Here is a 17,975-nt window from a genome sequence, read left to right as displayed (position 1 = left end):
CCTAATATCCAACCTAGACCTCCCCCACTGCAACTTGAGACCATCGCTCCTCGTTCTGTCACCTGCCACCACTGAGAACAGCCGAGCTCCACCCTCTTTGGAACCCCCCTTCAGGTAGTTGAAGGCTGCTATCAAATCCCCCCTCACTCTAATCTTCTGCAGACTAAATAAGCCCAGTTCCCTCAGCCTCTCCTTGTAAGTCAACTCCAGCCCCCTGATCATTTTCGTTGCCCTCCGCTTGACTCTCTCCAATTTGTCCACATCTCTTCTGTATTGGGGGGACCAAAACCTATGTCTGGATTCTCTCTCTGTCCTTCCAGATGATCAGATGGTGAGTGAGACTGTGGAGCAGACTCCACAGCAGGACGATGGTGAGCAAGTAGAACCATATAGGACATTAGGAGGAAGATCCAAAGGGAAAGTTTCTTGGAGTTCACACAGGAGAAACATCCCACAAGTGTTCGGAGCTTGAGAAAAGCTTCCTCAAGCGTTCACACCTTATCATACATCAGAGAATCCACACAGGAGAGGGCTCCTTCACATGCCCTGAGTACAGGAAAAGCTTCAAAGTCAGTGCGTACCTCATCAGACATCGGCGAGTCCACACTGGAGAGAGGCCCAGAGGTGCCCTGAGTGCAGGAAAAGCTCCAAAGTCAGTGCGTACCTCATCAGACATCGGCGAGTCCACACTGGAGAGAGACCCAGAGGTGCCCTGAGTGCGGGAAAAGCTCCAAAGTCAGTGCGTACCTCATCAGACATCGGCGAGTCCACACTGGAGAGAGGCCCAGAGATGCCCTGAGTGCGGGAAAAGCTCCAAAGTCAGTGCGTACCTCATCAGACATCGGCGAGTCCACACTGGAGAGAGGCCCAGAGGTGCCCTGAGTGCAGGAAAAGCTCCAAAGTCAGTGCGTACCTCATCAGACATCGGCGAGTCCACACTGGAGAGAGACCCAGAGATGCCCTGAGTGCGGGAAAAGCTCCAAAGTCAGTGCGTACCTCATCAGACATCGGCGAGTCCACACTGGAGAGAGGCCCAGAGGTGCCCTGAGTGCAGGAAAAGCTCCAAAGTCCGTGCGTACCTCATCAGACATCGGCGAGTCCACACTGGAGAGAGACCCAGAGGTGCCCTGAGTGCGGGAAAAGCTCCAAAGTCCGTGCGTACCTCATCAGACATCGGCGAGTCCACACTGGAGAGAGACCCAGAGGTGCCCTGAGTGCGGGAAAAGCTCCAAAGTCAGTGCGTACCTCATCAGACATCGGCGAGTCCACACTGGAGAGAGACCCAGAGATGCCCTGAGTGCGGGAAAAGCTCCAAAGTCAGTGCGTACCTCATCAGACATCGGCGAGTCCACACTGGAGAGAGGCCCAGAGGTGCCCTGAGTGCAGGAAAAGCTCCAAAGTCAGTGCGTACCTCATCAGACATCGGCGAGTCCACACTGGAGAGAGACCCAGAGGTGCCCTGAGTGCGGGAAAAGCTCCAAAGTCCGTGCGTACCTCATCAGACATCGGCGAGTCCACACTGGAGAGAGACCCAGAGGTGCCCTGAGTGCGGGAAAAGCTCCAAAGTCAGTGCGTACCTCATCAGACATTGGCGAGTCCACACTGGAGAGAGACCCAGAGATGCCCTGAGTGCGGGAAAAGCTCCAAAGTCAGTGGGTACCTCATCAGACATCGGCGAGTCCACACTGGAGAGAGGCCCAGAGATGCCTTGAGTGCGGGAAAAGCTTTCGTTGGAGCTCAAGTTTTATCCGACATAAGAGAACCCACACAGGCGAGTAACGCCATAAATATCGTGACTAGGGCTGGCCAAATATTTTTTGTAAAATACATTCGCAAATTCCCACCTAGTTTGTACCATTTTCTTCAGTGTGGTCTCTCAGCTCAACGTGAGCTACCTTGTCTCTGTCTTTTGCCCCTTCCCCTTCTTTGGGGGGAGTCTCATCATCCTTTGTCAACTTCTTTGTCTTATATCTCCTGGGAGTGTCTCCTTGTCCTGCCAGAAATATCCATCAGCACCAGGTGGGGAGATGGGGTTGACCTTGACTAGCTACAGGGAGGTACAAACGGCTTGTGCCTTGTCCCCACTGGGATTGTGCGTGGAGGTAGCCGCTCATCTTAGCGATCTTCTTGTAAGAACTACAGCTACATTTGTAATGCACACGTCACCCGGGTGCAGTGGCTGGGGTTAGCTTTCCCCTGGACCTGAGCTCACCGCCATCATTGTTCCTAGTCTAGACAAACCCCAGCATCATGTGGATGTCATTCCCCCATCACAAAGTGATGGTTAGTGTCACGATGCTGCCTTTGGTGGGACCCTTCTGAGAGTACCAATTCAGGACAAATTGCTGGGAGCCGGGCAGTTACAGCCCAAGGCTGGGGTTCCATTGCACAGCAAGGCCAACCAAACCGGCCAAACAGAGAGGACTTTGGTTTTACACCACTGGATAACCACAAGTCACACAAGCAATTCCCTTAGACACTCCACTTTCCCAGGATCACCACCAGGGCCACTCGTTATGGGGAAGAATGGTTATGAAAACCAATACCCCAGTAAAAGAAAAAAGGTTCTCTCGATCCCAAAGGACCCAGCCCCAGACCAAGGTCAATATACAAGTTAGATCTTACCCACAAATCACACTGTTGCCCATCCTTTAGAATCTAAAATCTACAGAATTATTCATAAAAGGAAAAAGATATAGATGAGAGCTAGAATTGGTTAAATGGAATCAGTTACATACAGTTATGCCAAAGTTGTTGGTTCAGTAGCTTGGCCCTATTAAATTCTGGGTGTCACACTTTAGGAAAGATGTGGATAAATTGAAAAGTCCAGGGGAGGAGAGCAACAAAAATGAGAAAAGGTTTAGAAAATCTGACCTATGAGGAAAGGTTAAAAAAAACAGGGCATCGTGAGTCTTGAGAAAAGAAGTCTGAGAGGGGACCTGAGAACATTATGCAAATGTACGAAGGGGTGTTATCCAGAGGATGGTGATCAATTGGCCTCCATGTCCCCTGAAGGTAGGACAAGAAGTATTGGGGATAATCTGCAGCAAGGGAGGTTTAGGTTAGATATTAGGAAAAACTTTCAAACTATAAAGGTAGGTAAGCTCTCGAACAGGCTTCCAAGGGGAGTTGTGGAATCCCTCTCATTAGAGGTTTTTAAGAACAGGTTGGACAAACATCTATCAGGGATAGTCTAGATTCTTATTGGCTTCAGCTCCCAAGAGCAAAGCCTGACTCTATGCTACCTGGCTGGTCTTCCGTGGGAACATCTCCTGGCTGGGCCTGAGCCCGCTTCTGAGGGGCGATGGGGTTCGGCGGGTCTGTGCTATGTCCTCTCCGGAGGGTGAGGGAGGATGGTGAGTGACACCCTTGTGTGCAGATGATCTCCTCGCTCAGTGGCTGCCAGCGCTCTAGCCCAGCACTGAGTGTCCCAGAGAGGAGTGGGGAGAGGCCAGGCCGGGTTGGGATTTTGGAGGGGTGATGTGGTTGATGCGGAGGGCAGTTCGGGTCTCGGGATTGCTGGGTGCTCTGCTCCTCTGACCTCACAGGTGCCTTGTGCAGTGCGACTGTTGTCACAAGTGAGCCCCCCTCCCTCCTCCGCAGATAGCACCCTTGTGCACTAGGCTTTTGGGGGCTGTGAGAACAGGAGTCAGAGTGGGTTCCTGGACTTCATCAGTGTTTGTGGGGAGGAAGCTGTCCAGTCCCAGCTGTGCTCCAGCCGTAGGAATTAAGATACCTTCAGGCAGATATCAAGGGTCATGATAGAAAGGGGCCAGCCTGCGTTAATGTCAATGAAATGCCCACGGTGATCCACAAGCGCCTGGAGAACCATAGAGAAATACCCCTTCTGATTAACGTACTCAGAGGCTAGGTGGGCTGGTGCTGGAATTGGAATATGCGTCCCATCTATCTCCCCTCCGCAGTTAGGGAAACCCATTTGTGCAAGCCAGCCACAATGTCACGCAAGTTACCCGGAGTCACGGTTCTTCTGAGCAGGATGCGATTAATGGCCCTGCAAACTTGCATCAACACGATTCCAATGGTCGACTTTCCCACTCCAAACTGGTTAGCGACCGATCGGTAGCTGTCTGGAGTTGCCAGCTTCCAGACTGCAATAGCCACCCGCTTCTCCCCTGTCAGGGCAGCTCTCAATCTCGTGTCCTTGTGCTGCAGGGTGGGGGGCAGGCTTCACACACAGTCCCATGGAAGTGGCTTTTCTCATCCGAAAGTTCTGCAGCCACAGCTCATCATCCCAGACTCGCATGACGATGTGATCCCACCACTCAGTGCTTGTTTCCCGAGCCCAAAAGCGGCGTTCCACAGTGGTGAGCATGTCTGTGAATGCCACAAGCAGTCTCTTGTCGTATGCGTTACTCACGTCAATATCATCGTTGGAGTCCTCACTGTCAGTTTGGATCTTAAGGAGTAACGTGACTGCCAAACGTGACGTGCTGGCAAGACTCGTCAGCAGACTCCTCAGCGGTTCGGGCTCCATTCCCGCAGACCGAAAGGGAAGACAGAGCGCACAGTACAAAAAACGTTGAAGGATGGCGCCAAATGTGGAGGGAAGCACAGGGATTGCTGGGATGCGAAGTGATGCATCATGGGGCATTGGGACGGGACCCAGAATACCCCGCCCCCTTCCCACAAGCCACAGCACCAGAATGGGAGGACGGGCTCTGTGGGACAGCTGCCCATAATGTACCGCTCCCAATGCCGCTGCAAGTGCCACAAATGTGGCCACGCCAGGGCGCTTGCAGCTCTCAGAGTGGGCAGACGGCCGAGCTTTCCCTGCTGCGCTCTCCAAAGGCGGGTTTAACTCACAGAGCTCTACATCTGCAAGTGTAGCCAAGCCCTCGGGCTCCACATGGAGACTATCCTGTGCTTTGAGACTCTAGTTAAATGAGGTGATGATTACACAGCACTGCCCCAGTGGGAACAGCTACTCAGGTAAAAGGGCCCGTCAGTGCCCTGGGGCAGCTGGGGCTAACAGGGAATAAAGCACTTCCACCAACTGAGTGCTTTGGCTGGGTTGGGCATTCCAAGCGCAGCCACCTGCCCAGGACAGGAGTAAAGCTCCTCCTGAGATCACAGAGACGGAGACCCCAAGCTGGAGCTCGTTGGAGTTTGGAAGCATGCTGTCCTCCTGCGGGGTCACTGGCAGAGGGGGTTCAGCAGTCCTGGGGAGATTGCCATAATCTGACCCTCCACTGCAGCCTCCCCAACCCCAACCCCTACAGCAACTCCAGGACAGGGCTTGCATTCTCTCCCTCCAGGGAGCCAGTACACAGGGCCCTGCATCCTAGCCCCCCAGCCACAGCCTGCCCTGAACTCCAGGCTCCGCAGTTTGCAGCTCTCACAGTCACTGGGTGTCAATGAACTGTGGGGGCACCCACAGGGCTGAGCTCTAAGAGTTCCCCTTTCCACCGCCCACCCCAGGACATAAGGTTAGCACAGAGATTCCAGTGACCCAGACCCACCTCTGTGAGCGAGTTGCATTGGTTGCTGCTCCCCTCAGGGGCTGGTACTGAACCCACATGAATGCACCTCTGCACTCTGGGTCTTGGCTGTCCTTGGCTGGCAAACTGTGAATCGGTTGCAGTGCAGGAGAGGGGAGTGGTGTGTTAAAGAAGCATTTATTTGTCAGCCTTTCACACTGCAAGGTGGGAAACTGAGGCAAAGGACACTGTCTGACGTGTTGCAGGGCGGGTGTTTGCTTATAGTCACATGCTTTTGAACTGTGGTTGTGGTGTCTTCCCAAATGTGTGCCGGGTCGCCATTTCCCTATTAGTAAAAGAGTCTTTTGCTACACACTCAGTGCTGGCAAGAGGGGGAGTATTGCCTCTTTGATTTGCCCATGGGGGTGGTAAATTTTCCCAGATTACTGGTTGGGGGCTTGTAGTCTGTATGGCCGTCCCTCCCTGTCAACCTCAGAGAGAGGCCATGCCTCCGTGCTGTCACCCACCTGTACAGGTGAGCTCAAAAGCAGGGAATTAGCTGCAGCTAGTATTCAGGCCCACTGGCCGGGTAGAGCAGTTAAGCAGTCTCTGAGCCCCAGGCCCTTGGTCAGAGCAGGGCAGCAAACAGTTAGTAAGGTATAACCAGATGATCGTCTAGATTACTTGTTGTGGCTCAAAACACTTGTTTTGTGTTGTTAAGAGGAACCCCTAGATATTGAACCCAGACCTTCTTGCTGCTGACTCCACCTGGCAGAAGGGTAACATTAGGAAAGGAATAGAAAATAAGACGGAAAATATCATAACCCTGTTGGCCTGGGGTCCCAGGGGGCAAACCTGCAGGGGGGTGGGCAGAGTCTGTGCAGGGGGGATTGCAGGAGGAGCGCTGGGGTGAGACTCGGGTCTTGACATGCTCAACCCAGGGTCACCGTTCAGTGTGGACTCTCCAGCACAGGCTTAGACACACTGAGCCTGCAACGCGAGTCCCGCACACCCCGGCTCACATTGCAGTGACTGTTACAGTCTGACGGGGAGACGGTTACACAACTTGTCTCCCTCAGGAACCTTCCTCTTCACAGAAAGTTTATTTTAAAGCGGAGCAACATGAATTCCATTTGAAATAGAAATAATTAGAGTCTATCTTGGGTGTCTATTCTCCAATACGCTACTTCTCTCAACCCCTTTGGAGTGAGGTTTTACTTCACCACTGCTTAATCCAAAGAGGCTGAATTACGTCAAATAACTTTTCAGAATCAGCCACCATTTCCTATAATACTGATGTGAAATAATAGATAATTTACAGTATTACAATACAATCAGCTTATCACAGAATGAGTCTCTTATTCTGGAATGATGAACTTCGTGTTTAATTCCATTATCACTGGTAACAACAACATATTCAAACATTACAAAAACTTAACATATGGGTTAGTTTTCTCTCAATCCTCATTTCCACCCAATGAGCTCTATGTAATGCTCTGTTCTCCACTAACATAGGTGCCTTCCATTTCTGTGAGTTCATTTGTCTCCAGGGGGAGGTCTACACTGCAACAGGAGACCGTGATTGAGTCCAGGCTCAAGCCTAAAGCCCTTTGCATTTACACTGCAATTGTGCAAATCCAGAGCTTGGACCCAGGGTCCCAGGACCCTGCAGGGCTGGAGGGCCCAAGCTCAAGTTAAGCTGAGACCCAAGGCTGAGCCCCATTGCTTTGCAGTGTAGATGCAGTCCCGCTTGACTGGGTCCCAGGAGTCAGCTGGAAGTATCCCACAATTCCATGGGACAAATTCCTCAGTCCTCTCTAAGGCGGCTGGAGATTTCATCTCGGTGCTCCCCTCCGGTCGCCAGCTGATGCCCCTGAGCTAGCGTGTGCCGCTCTCTGTCCTGTGGGACCCCTCTCGCGGGCGGGGTCTCCAGAGCCCCATGCTAAGGGGCTGATCTCCCGTCCTAGGCAGGGGGGACACGGCCATCCAGGTGAGGTGATGGGCCTTGAGCTCGGTGACCAGGAATGTGCCCTGCACTGAGCTGCCAGCATGGCAGGGGCTGGCCTGTGGGGGCAGGTGGGCTGCTCTGTCTCTCACTCAGGCCCCTCTGCAGCTTCCTGACTGGGAAAGTGACTTTAAAAGAGCATCTCGATGGCCAGGGGTCGATCTCTTCTGATTGCTGAGGGGAAGCTGCCCGGCCCACCCTCCTCGTGCCGTCCCTGCAGCGCGGCCTGGCTTAGTTCACTGGTGCAGGGACAGATCCCTGCTGCACCGAGGAGTGTCACGGGCGAACGGCTAGACAACGCCAGGCAAAACAAGTGTCATGTGACCCACACAGCCCCTGAGCTAGCGCGAAGGAGACCCTGTGCCCACCCCCTGCTGCCACCGACCGACCCCTGCCGGCCCCTCCCAGAGAGTAATGGGGGCATGTGCTTCCAGGGGCCTTTCATCGGAGGTTATGCAAACTCCGTGACATAAGTGGGTCAGCATTGTTCCTGCCCCTCTGCCCCTGCCCCTGCGGCTTTTGCAAAGAGGCCCGGTGGGCTGGGGGCAGGCGAGGGAGGGGAAGGGGAATGGGCAGTGTGGGGGAGGGCAGCCACGGGTGGGCAGGACCTTGAATCAGCGCAGGCTGAGAGTTCACTTTCTGCACTGTGCCCCAGCTGCCAAGGGGCCAGATGAAGCCCAGCGCCTCCGTGAATCCCGGCTGAATGCTGGGAACGGTCCCGCACACAGATAAGGAGAGTCCTTCTCTCACCCTTCGTGGCAATGGAGACCCCAACCCCTGCTGGCTGACGGGGCACATGCAGCCGAGCCGGGCGGCGTTGGCGAGGAGGGGGACCGCAGCGCCGGCTCCTGGAGACGTTCTCTGCCTAGGACCAGGGCCGGTGCAAGCACTAGGCGAACGAGGCGGTCGCCTAGGGCGCCAAGTGGTTGGGGGCAGCCATGGAGCGGAGGTGAGCTGGGGCAGGGGGGTGGGGGAGGGCCGCCTGCAGCAAGTAACGGTGGGAGGGGTTACAAAGAGCTGATTGGCGCCGCGAGCCTGGGAGGCGGGAGAAGCGGTGGCGGTGGCGTGATCGGGGAGGAGGCGGAGCAGAGGTGAGCTGGGGCGGGGAGCTGCTGCATGTGGCTGCCGAGGGGAAGGAGGGGGCAGTGGGGAGGTGCCGCAAGGGGGGCTGCCCGGGCTGAGGGGAGGGAGGGAGGGGGCGGTGGGGAGCTGTCGCAGGGGGGGGTGCCTCAGGGTGGGGGGGGTGGGGAGCAGCCGCGGGGAGGAGGTGGCGCAAGGTGGAAGTGTCCCCTTGGGTGTGAAACCTCCTTGCACCCGCCCTGCTCAGGACAGTTCACTGTGTGCGCGCTGTGCAGCCTCCACGCTGGAGTCGTTACTCTCCGTCCTCGCAGCCCGAATGGAATTACATGTCACACCCTGGAGCGGGAGCATCGAACCTCAAAAAGGGGAACTGCACAGAAATGGGAGGCTAGTGAAATGGAAATTGAAAGCAACATGCCAGGGTGAAATGCCAGCAAACGGCAAAGAGACTATTTAAAAACACCGTACTAGAGGCTCGCACTAAACCTATACCAAAAATATAAATACCAAAACCAGCATGAGGATCAAAAAAATGCCACCATGGCTAAATAGCCGAGTAAAAGAGGCCCTCAGTGGCAAAAAGTTCTCCTTTCAAAACTGGCAGTCAAATCCTAATGAGAAAAATACAAAGAAGCAGAAACACTGGCAAGCCCAGTGAAAAGTAGAAAACAGCCGGCCAAAAAAGAGTGCGAAGAGCAACTAGCTAAGGCACAACAACTACCAGCAAATTATTTTTTAAGTCCAGGGGCAGGAAGTCGCCAAACAGTCAGCAAAGTCACTAGGCGATCGAGGTGCGAAAGGTGCACTCCAGGAAGAGAAGGCCGATGCGGAGAAGCGAAATAAATTCCTTGCTTCTGTCTTCACTGCAGAGGATGTGGAGGAAATCCATACACACCAGCCCTTCTTTTCGGTGACAGATGCTAGAATCAAAGAACAATAGAACCGTGGGGTTAGAAGGGACTGCAAGGTTCAGGGAGGGAGTTTGGGTGCAGGAGGGGGTTTGGGGTGTAGGCTCTGGGAGAGAGTTTGGGTGCAGGCTCTGGGAGGAAGTTTGGGTGCTGAGTGCAGGCTCTGGGCCGGAGCATGGGGTTGGGGTGCAGGAAGGGGTGTGGAAGGGGGCTTTGGGTGCTGGGTGCGAGAGGGGTTTTGGGTGCTGAGTGTGGGCTCTGGGCTGGGCCAGGGGGTTGGGGTGCAGGAGGGGGTGTAGGGTGTGGGGCTGGGCCAAGGATGAGGAGTTTGGGGTGCTGCAGGTTGGCTGCCCTGGGGCTGCGGTGGGGGGCCAGAGGGGAGCATTCCCACCAGGGACAAGAGACTCACCCAAGCCCCGCCAGGCTGCTGATCGGAGGTCCTGCAGGATAAGCCCCACCCCCAGATTCGACTCGGAGTCACCTGCCGGGGGGGCGGGGGAGGCTGCCATGCACCTCCTCCCTCTGCAGCCGCAGCAGCTGCCCCCGGCGCCACTCCCTTGTAGCCCGCAGTGGCAGCGGCCATCGAGGGAGCGCAGCGCGGAGCTGCAGCGGGAAGGCAGGTACGCTCGGGGGAGGCACGGGGGCAGCAGGCAGGGCTGGGGGAGAAACCTGGCCCTGAACATTGGTGGAGCCGGGCCCCCCAGGCCCTGAATTTGCTGGCTCATGTAACTCACTGCCCCTGGCAAGGTTCATCTGGTCTAACCCCTACCAAGAGGCAGGACTTTGTGTGTCTAAACCACCCATCTTCTCTCGTCCAGCTGGGATCCCTTGACTGCAGCAACTCCCCATATGTCCTAGCTCTCCTCTTTCCCTCACATCCTTCACTTCTCTGGCCATTGGTTTGCTGTATCTCTGAACCCTCCCTCTGTACGCCCTGGCTCCAGCAGCTAGTTACCCAGGCTACACTCCCATTGCCATCCGTGGGGGTATCCTGGGCTGTGAGGGCTGCAGGTTTTGGCCCATGGTCAATGCACATGCGATGGCTGCTGTAGACCTATGCGGTGACTTCTGCAGCCCATCGCCAAGCTGCTGGGCCATATTCCGCAGGGTGGCCTCCCTGGCTGAGAAACTGGGAGCAGCGAAACCCTGGGTTAGAGAAGGAAAATGTCCCCAACAGAACACTCTGTAAATGGCTCCCAGAAACGTCCCAGTGACACCCGACTGTGCAGCCCTGGGGATCTCTCGCAGGAGTTCTCCTGCTTCTTCATTGTCACCACGGGCAACAGTCTGGCAGTGGGAGTGGAGAGGGGGTGGCTACAGGCAGAGCTTTCCATGGCTTCCAGAATGAGAGCCTGACAGGGCTTGTGCCCTTGGTGGAGACGGGCCAAGATTGAATCCCCACCCGTGCCCATGGTGTCTCTGAGTGGCCATGGCTTCCCTTACCCATCAGTGCAGGCTTTTCAGGAGGAGGAGGAGAACCTGGCCATGGAGGAGGCAGCCTCTCTGGGTCTAAGCAGCACCGGAGCCGGATGGGAGCTTCTGGTATGGGAGGTTTCACGTGGGGTCCATGCAGCTGGAGAGGACAGAGCTGGGCCCAGAGTCCTGGGGCAGCTCCTCAGTCAGTTCCTGTGAGACACAAAGGAAAATGTCAGATTCAGGCCCCACAGAGCCCTGGGCATTTCCCAGAGAGGCTGGCCAGACACAGTCAGCAGGATCCTCTGGCAACACAGCTGGGCCCTGCTCTCCCGATTCCTTCCTTCTCTTGGCCCACCCCCAGCCTCTCTCAGTTGCCCCCTACCTTTCTATCCCCAGCCTCAGCTTACCCTCCACTCCCATGATTCCCCACCTGCCTCCTAGCGCTTACACCCAGAATTTCCTCTTGGCTGCTGCCCAGACCTCAGCCCCAGGAATCCCTGCTCTCTGCTGTTGGATAGGGGCAGGAGGTCCCAGGGGCAGTCAGAGGACAGGGAGCTGTTGGATGGGGCAGAGGTTCTGTGGGGGGTGGTCAGAAGACAGGGAGCAAGGGGGGTTGGAGAGGGGGTGGGATCCCGAGAGGGGGTAGTCAGGGGACAAGGATCGGGGGGGGGGGGAATTGATGGGTTGGGGGTTCTGGGTGGGGCAGTCAGGGGGTGTGAAGTGGGAGGGGGCAGATAGGGGGCAGGGGCCAGGCTGTTTTGGGAGGCACCACCTTCCCTACCTGGCCCTCAGACCAAAAAGGTTGCCCACCCCTGTCCTAGAGGGTAAGTGTCCCCATGAGGTGCTGTGAATCGTCCTGGACAACCCCCTCTGCAGGGAGCTGGGATGGGCAAGGGGCAGGATGGACTTATTTCCTACTAAGATAGGTAACGTTTGTACCTTGTCACCACCCTGGAGATGTTCCATGACAACCTCTGGGCAGCTTCTTCCATGTCCAGATCTTCCCCCTCCTCCACTTCCTCTTCCGTGTCCAGGTTTCCCCCTCCTCCATGTCCAGGCCCTCCCCCTCCCCCACTTCTTTCTCCGTGGCCAAGTCCTCCCCCTCCTCCATGTCCAGGTCCTCCTCCTCCTCCGGGGCAAGGTCCCTTCCTCCTTCTCGTTTTCCTCTGTGGCCAGGTTCTCCTGCTCCTCCTCTTCACCTTCCTCTATGGCCTCATCCACAATCTCCTCCTCTCTGGCCTGGTCCTCTTCCTCTTGCTGCATGGCTATATCCTCCTCCTCCATGGCCAGATCCTCCTGCTCCTCTTCTGTGGCCAGATCATCCTACTCCTCCAGTTCCTCCTCTTCCTCTCTTGTCAAGTTCTCCACCTAATTGATAGACAAGTCTTCATCATCCTCCTCCTCTGCAGCCAGGTCTTCCTCTTCTTTCTCCTCTTCCATGCCCATGTCCTCCTCTTGCCACCTGGCCAAAGAGGAGGAGGAAATGGCCATGGAGGACAAGGTCATGGAGGAGGAAGACAACAACCTGAGCAAGGGGGACCTGGCCATGGAGGTGGAGGAGGACTTTGTCTTGCCCTCCTCCTCTTCATCCAAGTCGTCCTCTTCCGCTTTCTTCTCTATGACCACATGCTCCAATCCCATGGCCAGATTCTCCCCCTCTTCCACTTCCTCCTCTATGGACAGGTCCTCCCTCCCCTTCTCCGTGGCCAGCTTCTCCTCCTCCTTTTCCTCCTTCTCGTCCTCCTCTCTGGCCAGGTCCTCTTGCTCCTCCTCCTCCATGGCCAAATCCACCTCCTTCTCTTCTTCTTCCCCCTGCATCGGCACATCCTCATCCTATTCCATTCCTGGGTCCTCCTAGTCTATTGCCAGATCCTCTTATCTCCTCTTCTGCCTCTTCTTCTCCCCCCTGCATGGCCACATTCTCCTCCTTCTCCTCTGTGGCCAGGTCCTCTTCCTCCTGCTCCTTCTCCATGGCCAGATTTTCCTCCTTCTCGTCCTCCTCTCTGGCCAGGTCCTCTTGCTCCTCCTCCTCCATGGCCAGATCCACCTCCTTTTCTACTTCTTCCCCCTACATCTGCACATTCTCTTCCTCCTAGTCTGTAGCCAGATCCTCTATTTCCTCTTCTCCCTCTTCTTCCCCCTGCATGGCTACATCCTGCTTCTTCTCCCCTCTGGCCAGGTCCTCTTCCTCCTGCTCCTTCTCCATGGCCAGGTTCTCCTCCTCCTTTTCCTCCTTCTCGTCCTCCTCTCTGGCCAGGTCCTCTTGATCCTCCTCCTCCTCCGTGGCCAGCTCCACCTCCTTCTCTTCTTCTTCCCCCTGCATCCACACATCCTCGTCCTCCTCCATTCTTGGGTCCTCCTAGTCTATAGCCATGTCTTCTACCTCCTCTTCTGCCTCTTCTTTTTCTTGCATGGACACATCCTCGTCCTCCTCCATTGCCAGGTCCTTTTCCTTCTCTTCCTCCTGGTCCAGGTCCTCCTTGTCCTCCTCTGTGGCCTGGTCCTTCTCCTTGGCCAGGTCCTCCTCTTCCTCCTCTGCAGCCACGTGGTCCTCCTCTTACACCTGCTCCATGGCCAGGTGCTCCATTCCCGTGGCCGGGTCCTCCTACTCTTCCTCCAGAGGCAGGTGCTCCTCTTCCTGCTCCATGGCCAGATCCTTCTCTTCTTCCTTTTGCTCCATGATCAGGTGTTCCTCCACCAGGGCCACATCCTCCTCTTCCTTTACCTTCTTCTTCCTCCTCCTTCTCTGCAGTCAAATCAGCTTCCTCTTCTACGGAGAGGTCCTCCTCCTCCTCTGGAGGAAAGTTCTCCTCCTCCTCTTCTGCAGACAGCTTCTCCTCCTCCTCCTCTTTTTCCTCTTCTGCAGACAGGTTCTCATCCTCCTTCTCCTCTCCTATCTCTTCTGCAGACATGTTCTTCTCCTTCTCCTCTTCCTCTTCTTCCTCTTCTGCAGACAGCTTCTCCTCCTCCTCCTTTTCCTCTTTTACGGATATGTCCTCCTCCTCCAACTTCTCCTCTGTGTCCAGGACTTCCTCTTTAGTCATGTCCTTGTCCTCTTCTATGGCTAGGTCCTCCTCCTCCTCTTTTTCTGTGGTCAGGACTTCCTCCTCCTGCTTCTCCTCCTCCTCTGTCTCTAGCTCTTCCTCCTCTTCCTCGCCTTCTGTGGCTGGGTCTTCATCCTCCTCTGCCTTTTCCTCAGTGGCAAGGTCCTTCTTCTCCAACTGGTCCATGGGGGTCTCTGCATCAGAGAGACAAGGGCAGAGGGGGACTCTTGCTGCAGCTGGGGGGAAGAAGAGGAAGGACAGGGGTGTGGTGGGGAGAGAAGATTTAATGTTTCCCCCTCCAATGTAAGCACCACGTGGCAGAGAGTTCCCCACACTACCCCTCCCACAGACCCCTCAGCACCATGGCCCCATGGCAGATGGGGCCCTTCACTGTCCCATCCTCCCTGGGACTTGCCCCAAAGCATCAGGATCCCACTTCCCAGTAGCTCCCCCCATTTCCCGCTGCAAGGGGTGGCTCTGCGACTCCCGCTGACGTCATTGGGCTCAAGTGGCTCAGGCCAGAGCCCTGGGTTGGGGTCCTCCCAATGACTCAGAGAGTGATTGGGTGTTAATGGCCCCGTGCTCCTCCCCGTCCCCAGGGCGTCTCCTCACCTGCAGTGGAGGAGCACTCAGCTTCCATGCTCCAGGGAGCCTCCAGGGAGTGGCCGCTCTCCCCTCCAGCACCAGTTGAGCTGCTGGGGCAGCGATCCTGCCCTGGGGATGCCTCCTGCTGGTCCACGGGGCTGGGCTCCTGAGGGCTGGCCTTCCAGCAGAAGCAAACCCAGAGCTGCATTGCCTGGCTCCTCTCGTGGCCTGGGTCCTGCCTGCCCAGACTGAACTTGGGCCACCTCCATCTTGGCCTGGCTGTTGTGTTCCTCTGTTCAGCACCAGCCCTGGGAGCTGGTTTCCTCCTGGTGAGCAGGGCCGAGCAGGTCCATCTCCTGGGCTGTCCGGGAGCTGCTTCCCATTCCATGGGGATGGAGGGGCAGCTCTCTGTCTGGGGATGCTGGCAGCTGCCCCCCTCTGGCTCTGGGGCCACCCGTGGAGTCTTCCTCCCAAGAAGCCTCCTGAGCACCTCCATCCTGGAACTGAGCAGGGAGCAGCTGTGAGTCTGGGGCAACACAGCCTCTCGCCAATGGGCCTGTCTGCCCCCCAGCTGGGGTGACTCCCTGTCATCCCATGCCTCCCAGGGGGCATCTGGACTGGGATCTGCGCACACTGGCAGGGCTAACCCTGCAGGCTGCTCCCAAAGCTCCCCCAGTGTTGGAACCCCCAGGGAATCTCATCCCTTTAGAGCAGTGGGGTCACTGACAGAGACCTGTAGTCAGTCTGTCTGCATCCCCAGGCCACACTCCCTCCCTGGCCTGAGAAGGCAGAGAACCCGGGTGTCCAGGCTTCACTCCTGAGCCACTGGCAACAGCAGACAGGTGCCCCCTGTTCCCCAACCCCAGCTCAGCAGCTACCAGCTAGTGGACATCCCAACTTCAGCCCCCCACTCCTATCCCCGCTCTGCGCAGCAGACCGTGGGCAGGCCCCCAGTACGGAGCAGCTGGGTCAGGGATGGCTCCAGGGGGCGGGGGGCAAGGAGGTGGGAGCTGCAGTGGAGCAGTGTGCTGGGAGGAGGGGCACCCTTGCCTCGAAGGCACACAACGGCGCCCCCAAGCACAGTGGCCTGGTGTGCTATTAATTCTCATGACAAAAAATAATGCAGTAATTTGGTTTGAGTTCATCACATGCATTAACTGCAATTAATTGACAGTCCCAAAAATTAGTTTCGATTACAAATATTTGCACTGTAAAAAAGATAAAATAGTGCCATGCAAATGCCTGTTCTCACGTTCAGGTGATCTTGGAAATAAGAAGTGGGCAGCATTATCTCCTGAAAATGTCAACCAACTTGTTTGTCTTTGCGATTGGCTGAACAAGAAGCAAGACTGACTGCACTTGTAGGCGCTAAAGGTTTACGTTGGGTTGTTTAGGAGTGCAGTTACGTAAAAACCCACTACATTTGTAAGTTGCACTTTCACGAGAAAGAGAGTGCACTACTATACTTGTACGAGGTGAATTGAAAAGCACTATTTCTTTTATCTTTTTTATGGTATAATCAAAAATAATCATATACAGGGAGCACTGTACACTTTGAATTCTGTTCCAGACGGGTGGCCGTGTTAGTCTGAATCAGCAAAAATAACGAGTCCTTGTGGCACCTTAGAGACTAACCAATTTATTTGGGCATAGCCCACGAAAGCTTATGCCCCCAAAATTTGTTAGTCTCTTAGGTGCCACAAAAACTCCTCATTGTTTTTGTATTCTGTGTTGTAATTTCAAATCAATATATTTGAAAATATTAAAAAATCCCAAAAGATTGATAATACGTTGCACTTGGTATTCTATTATTGTTTAAGAGTGCAATCAAAACTGTGGTTAATTGACAGCCCTACTTATTGGCTTTGGATGGAGCCCAGCAGAAAATCAGTAGGAATTCTTTCCCAAACACTCACCCACTGGCCTTCTGAGCTCAGAGGGTTTAATGTACCTTGTCTGATCAGGACTCACTACTGCCAGGAGTTTGAGAAGTGTCTATCCCTTCATTGGAGAGATTGGATAGGCGAGTGGCAGCCTGTAAGTCCCCCTCCCCAACAGTCCGCACAGCTGCTTGGAGGGGGTATCACGAACTCTCGTGATGGTAGTTGCGGGTTCTGGCAAGCCAGGGTAAAGGATTTTTTGGATAAATGGATAAGGAAGAGCCAGGGCCCATACCAGGTGCAGGGGTCACCCTGGGATGAGATTAAAAAGGAAATGGAGGCAATGTTAGGGAACCCAGAGGGATGGGGGATGGTTGAGGAGCCCACCCTCCTTGGTATATGGGTAGTGGAAGAAGGTCTCTGCCCATGGGGACTGAATACCTTTCAGGGAAAGGAGGCACTTCAGTCCGCTTATGAGAGGTTTGACATAAGGGCAGCATTACGGGAAGCTGCCAAGAATCTTTCAGGTTTGGTGCTGCTTCAGCAAGGGCTGCCGAAGGGTTGTAAATTAGTTAGGGGAGTGAAAGATGATTTGGCAAAACAGGGTTTAAAGTCCAAAGCAGAGTTAACAGACTACCTTTAGAGACTGGAGCTGGGACTTGGTCCTGGGGGAGTGGAGAGAAGGAAGGGGAAGAGAAAAAAAAGTTTCAGAGTGCAACCTGCCTTTCCACACTTTTGTTTTTCTGAAGTTTTAATAGAGGGTACTTTGGATACGTATGTGAGATGTCAAGAAGGAAGTTTTTGTTTAATGATAAAACCCAGTTATATAAATGTAACTGTATGTGCAACTCTGTGCAGTCACATTGGATGGAAGCTTGGTCATTAAATTATCCAAAGGGGTCAGGTCGAGTGGCTACTACCACCACTACGCTTCTGTCCCCAGAAGCCTTTACAGCTATTCTGAGGGAAAATGGGCCCTTTTCCCACAGAAATGGTCTATAAGGGACTGCTGCAGGCAGCAGGCAGAGAGAATCTGAGCAAAATTATTTGACTATTGGGTAATGCAATCAAAATCACTAAAGGACGTAAGGGGTTTCTATTGGAACTTAACTTGGCTGCCCCTGGTTGTGTCTAGTTGTACAAGATGGAAGTGTAGTCGGGGTACAGTTGTGTAGAAAAGAGTAATCAGAGTGCAAGAAATGTTAGGCAAAAGAGAATTTTCTGTGTGCGCACAGGTAAAAGAAAAGGAAAAGGGGAGGAATGATGGGAACACTGAGCCTTGGGGTGGCTCTGGGGGATCAGATTGTTGCTCTGGTGGGTGTGCATGAAAACTCTGTGGGCATGGGAGGCAGTTACACCTTGTGTAAAATTAGTATGGCTAATATAATATTATGGAGGTTAAACTATCTGGAAGGAATGTTTGCATTTTCCCAGGATGTGTACAGTGCTAAAATCTGAAACTGTGTCTCAGCTGTTACCTGAGAATAAACTTAAAGCTTGGTACAGCAGAGAAACTATTGCAAACATGGACTGTTGTACAAGAGGGGAAACTGAGGTACACCACCTCATGAATTTCATAAATGACCAGTGAGTGGGGCAATTCACTAGCCTGACTATAG

General features: G+C 54.5%; 1 protein-coding gene and 1 long non-coding RNA gene across 2 annotated transcripts; both read right to left on the bottom strand.

Annotated features, from left to right (window-relative positions):
• Positions 1-8,389: 8,389 nt before the first annotated feature.
• On the bottom strand, positions 8,390-11,887 carry LOC140895948 (uncharacterized). Its single transcript, XR_012154399.1, has 3 exons — positions 11,787-11,887; positions 10,875-11,057; positions 8,390-9,443 (listed from the first exon to the last, which is right to left on the bottom strand). It is a non-coding gene; the product is annotated as an uncharacterized lncRNA (long non-coding RNA).
• An 819-nt stretch (positions 11,888-12,706) lies between these two features.
• LOC140895946 (uncharacterized) lies at positions 12,707-16,865 on the bottom strand. Its single transcript, XM_073306906.1, has 3 exons — positions 16,798-16,865; positions 14,504-14,979; positions 12,707-14,127 (listed from the first exon to the last, which is right to left on the bottom strand). The coding sequence occupies exons 1-3, from the start codon at positions 16,854-16,856 to the stop codon at positions 12,707-12,709; spliced, it is 1,956 nt and encodes a 651-aa protein (XP_073163007.1). The 5' UTR covers positions 16,857-16,865.
• Positions 16,866-17,975: the final 1,110 nt, after the last annotated feature.

Source organism: Lepidochelys kempii, chromosome 11 (genome assembly GCF_965140265.1).
Source record: "Lepidochelys kempii isolate rLepKem1 chromosome 11, rLepKem1.hap2, whole genome shotgun sequence".
Taxonomy (NCBI): domain Eukaryota; kingdom Metazoa; phylum Chordata; order Testudines; family Cheloniidae; genus Lepidochelys; species Lepidochelys kempii.
Note: the sequence above shows the minus strand (reverse complement) of the source record. Positions and strands in the feature narration are given on the sequence as shown.

What these genes read in the sequence shown, in the direction of transcription:
- LOC140895946 (XM_073306906.1), bottom strand. Translation starts at nt 16,856, where the DNA reads ATGCTGCCCTTATGTCAAACCTCTCATAAGCGGACTGAAGTGCCTCCT. An exon ending in GTGCCTCCTTTCCCTGAAAG is followed by an intron (nt 14,980 to 16,797) that starts GTATTCAGTCCC and finishes CTCCCTGCTCAG; the next exon opens with TTCCAGGATGGAGGTGCTCA. An exon ending in TGAGTGCTCCTCCACTGCAG is followed by an intron (nt 14,128 to 14,503) that starts GTGAGGAGACGC and finishes TCTTCCCCCCAG; the next exon opens with CTGCAGCAAGAGTCCCCCTC.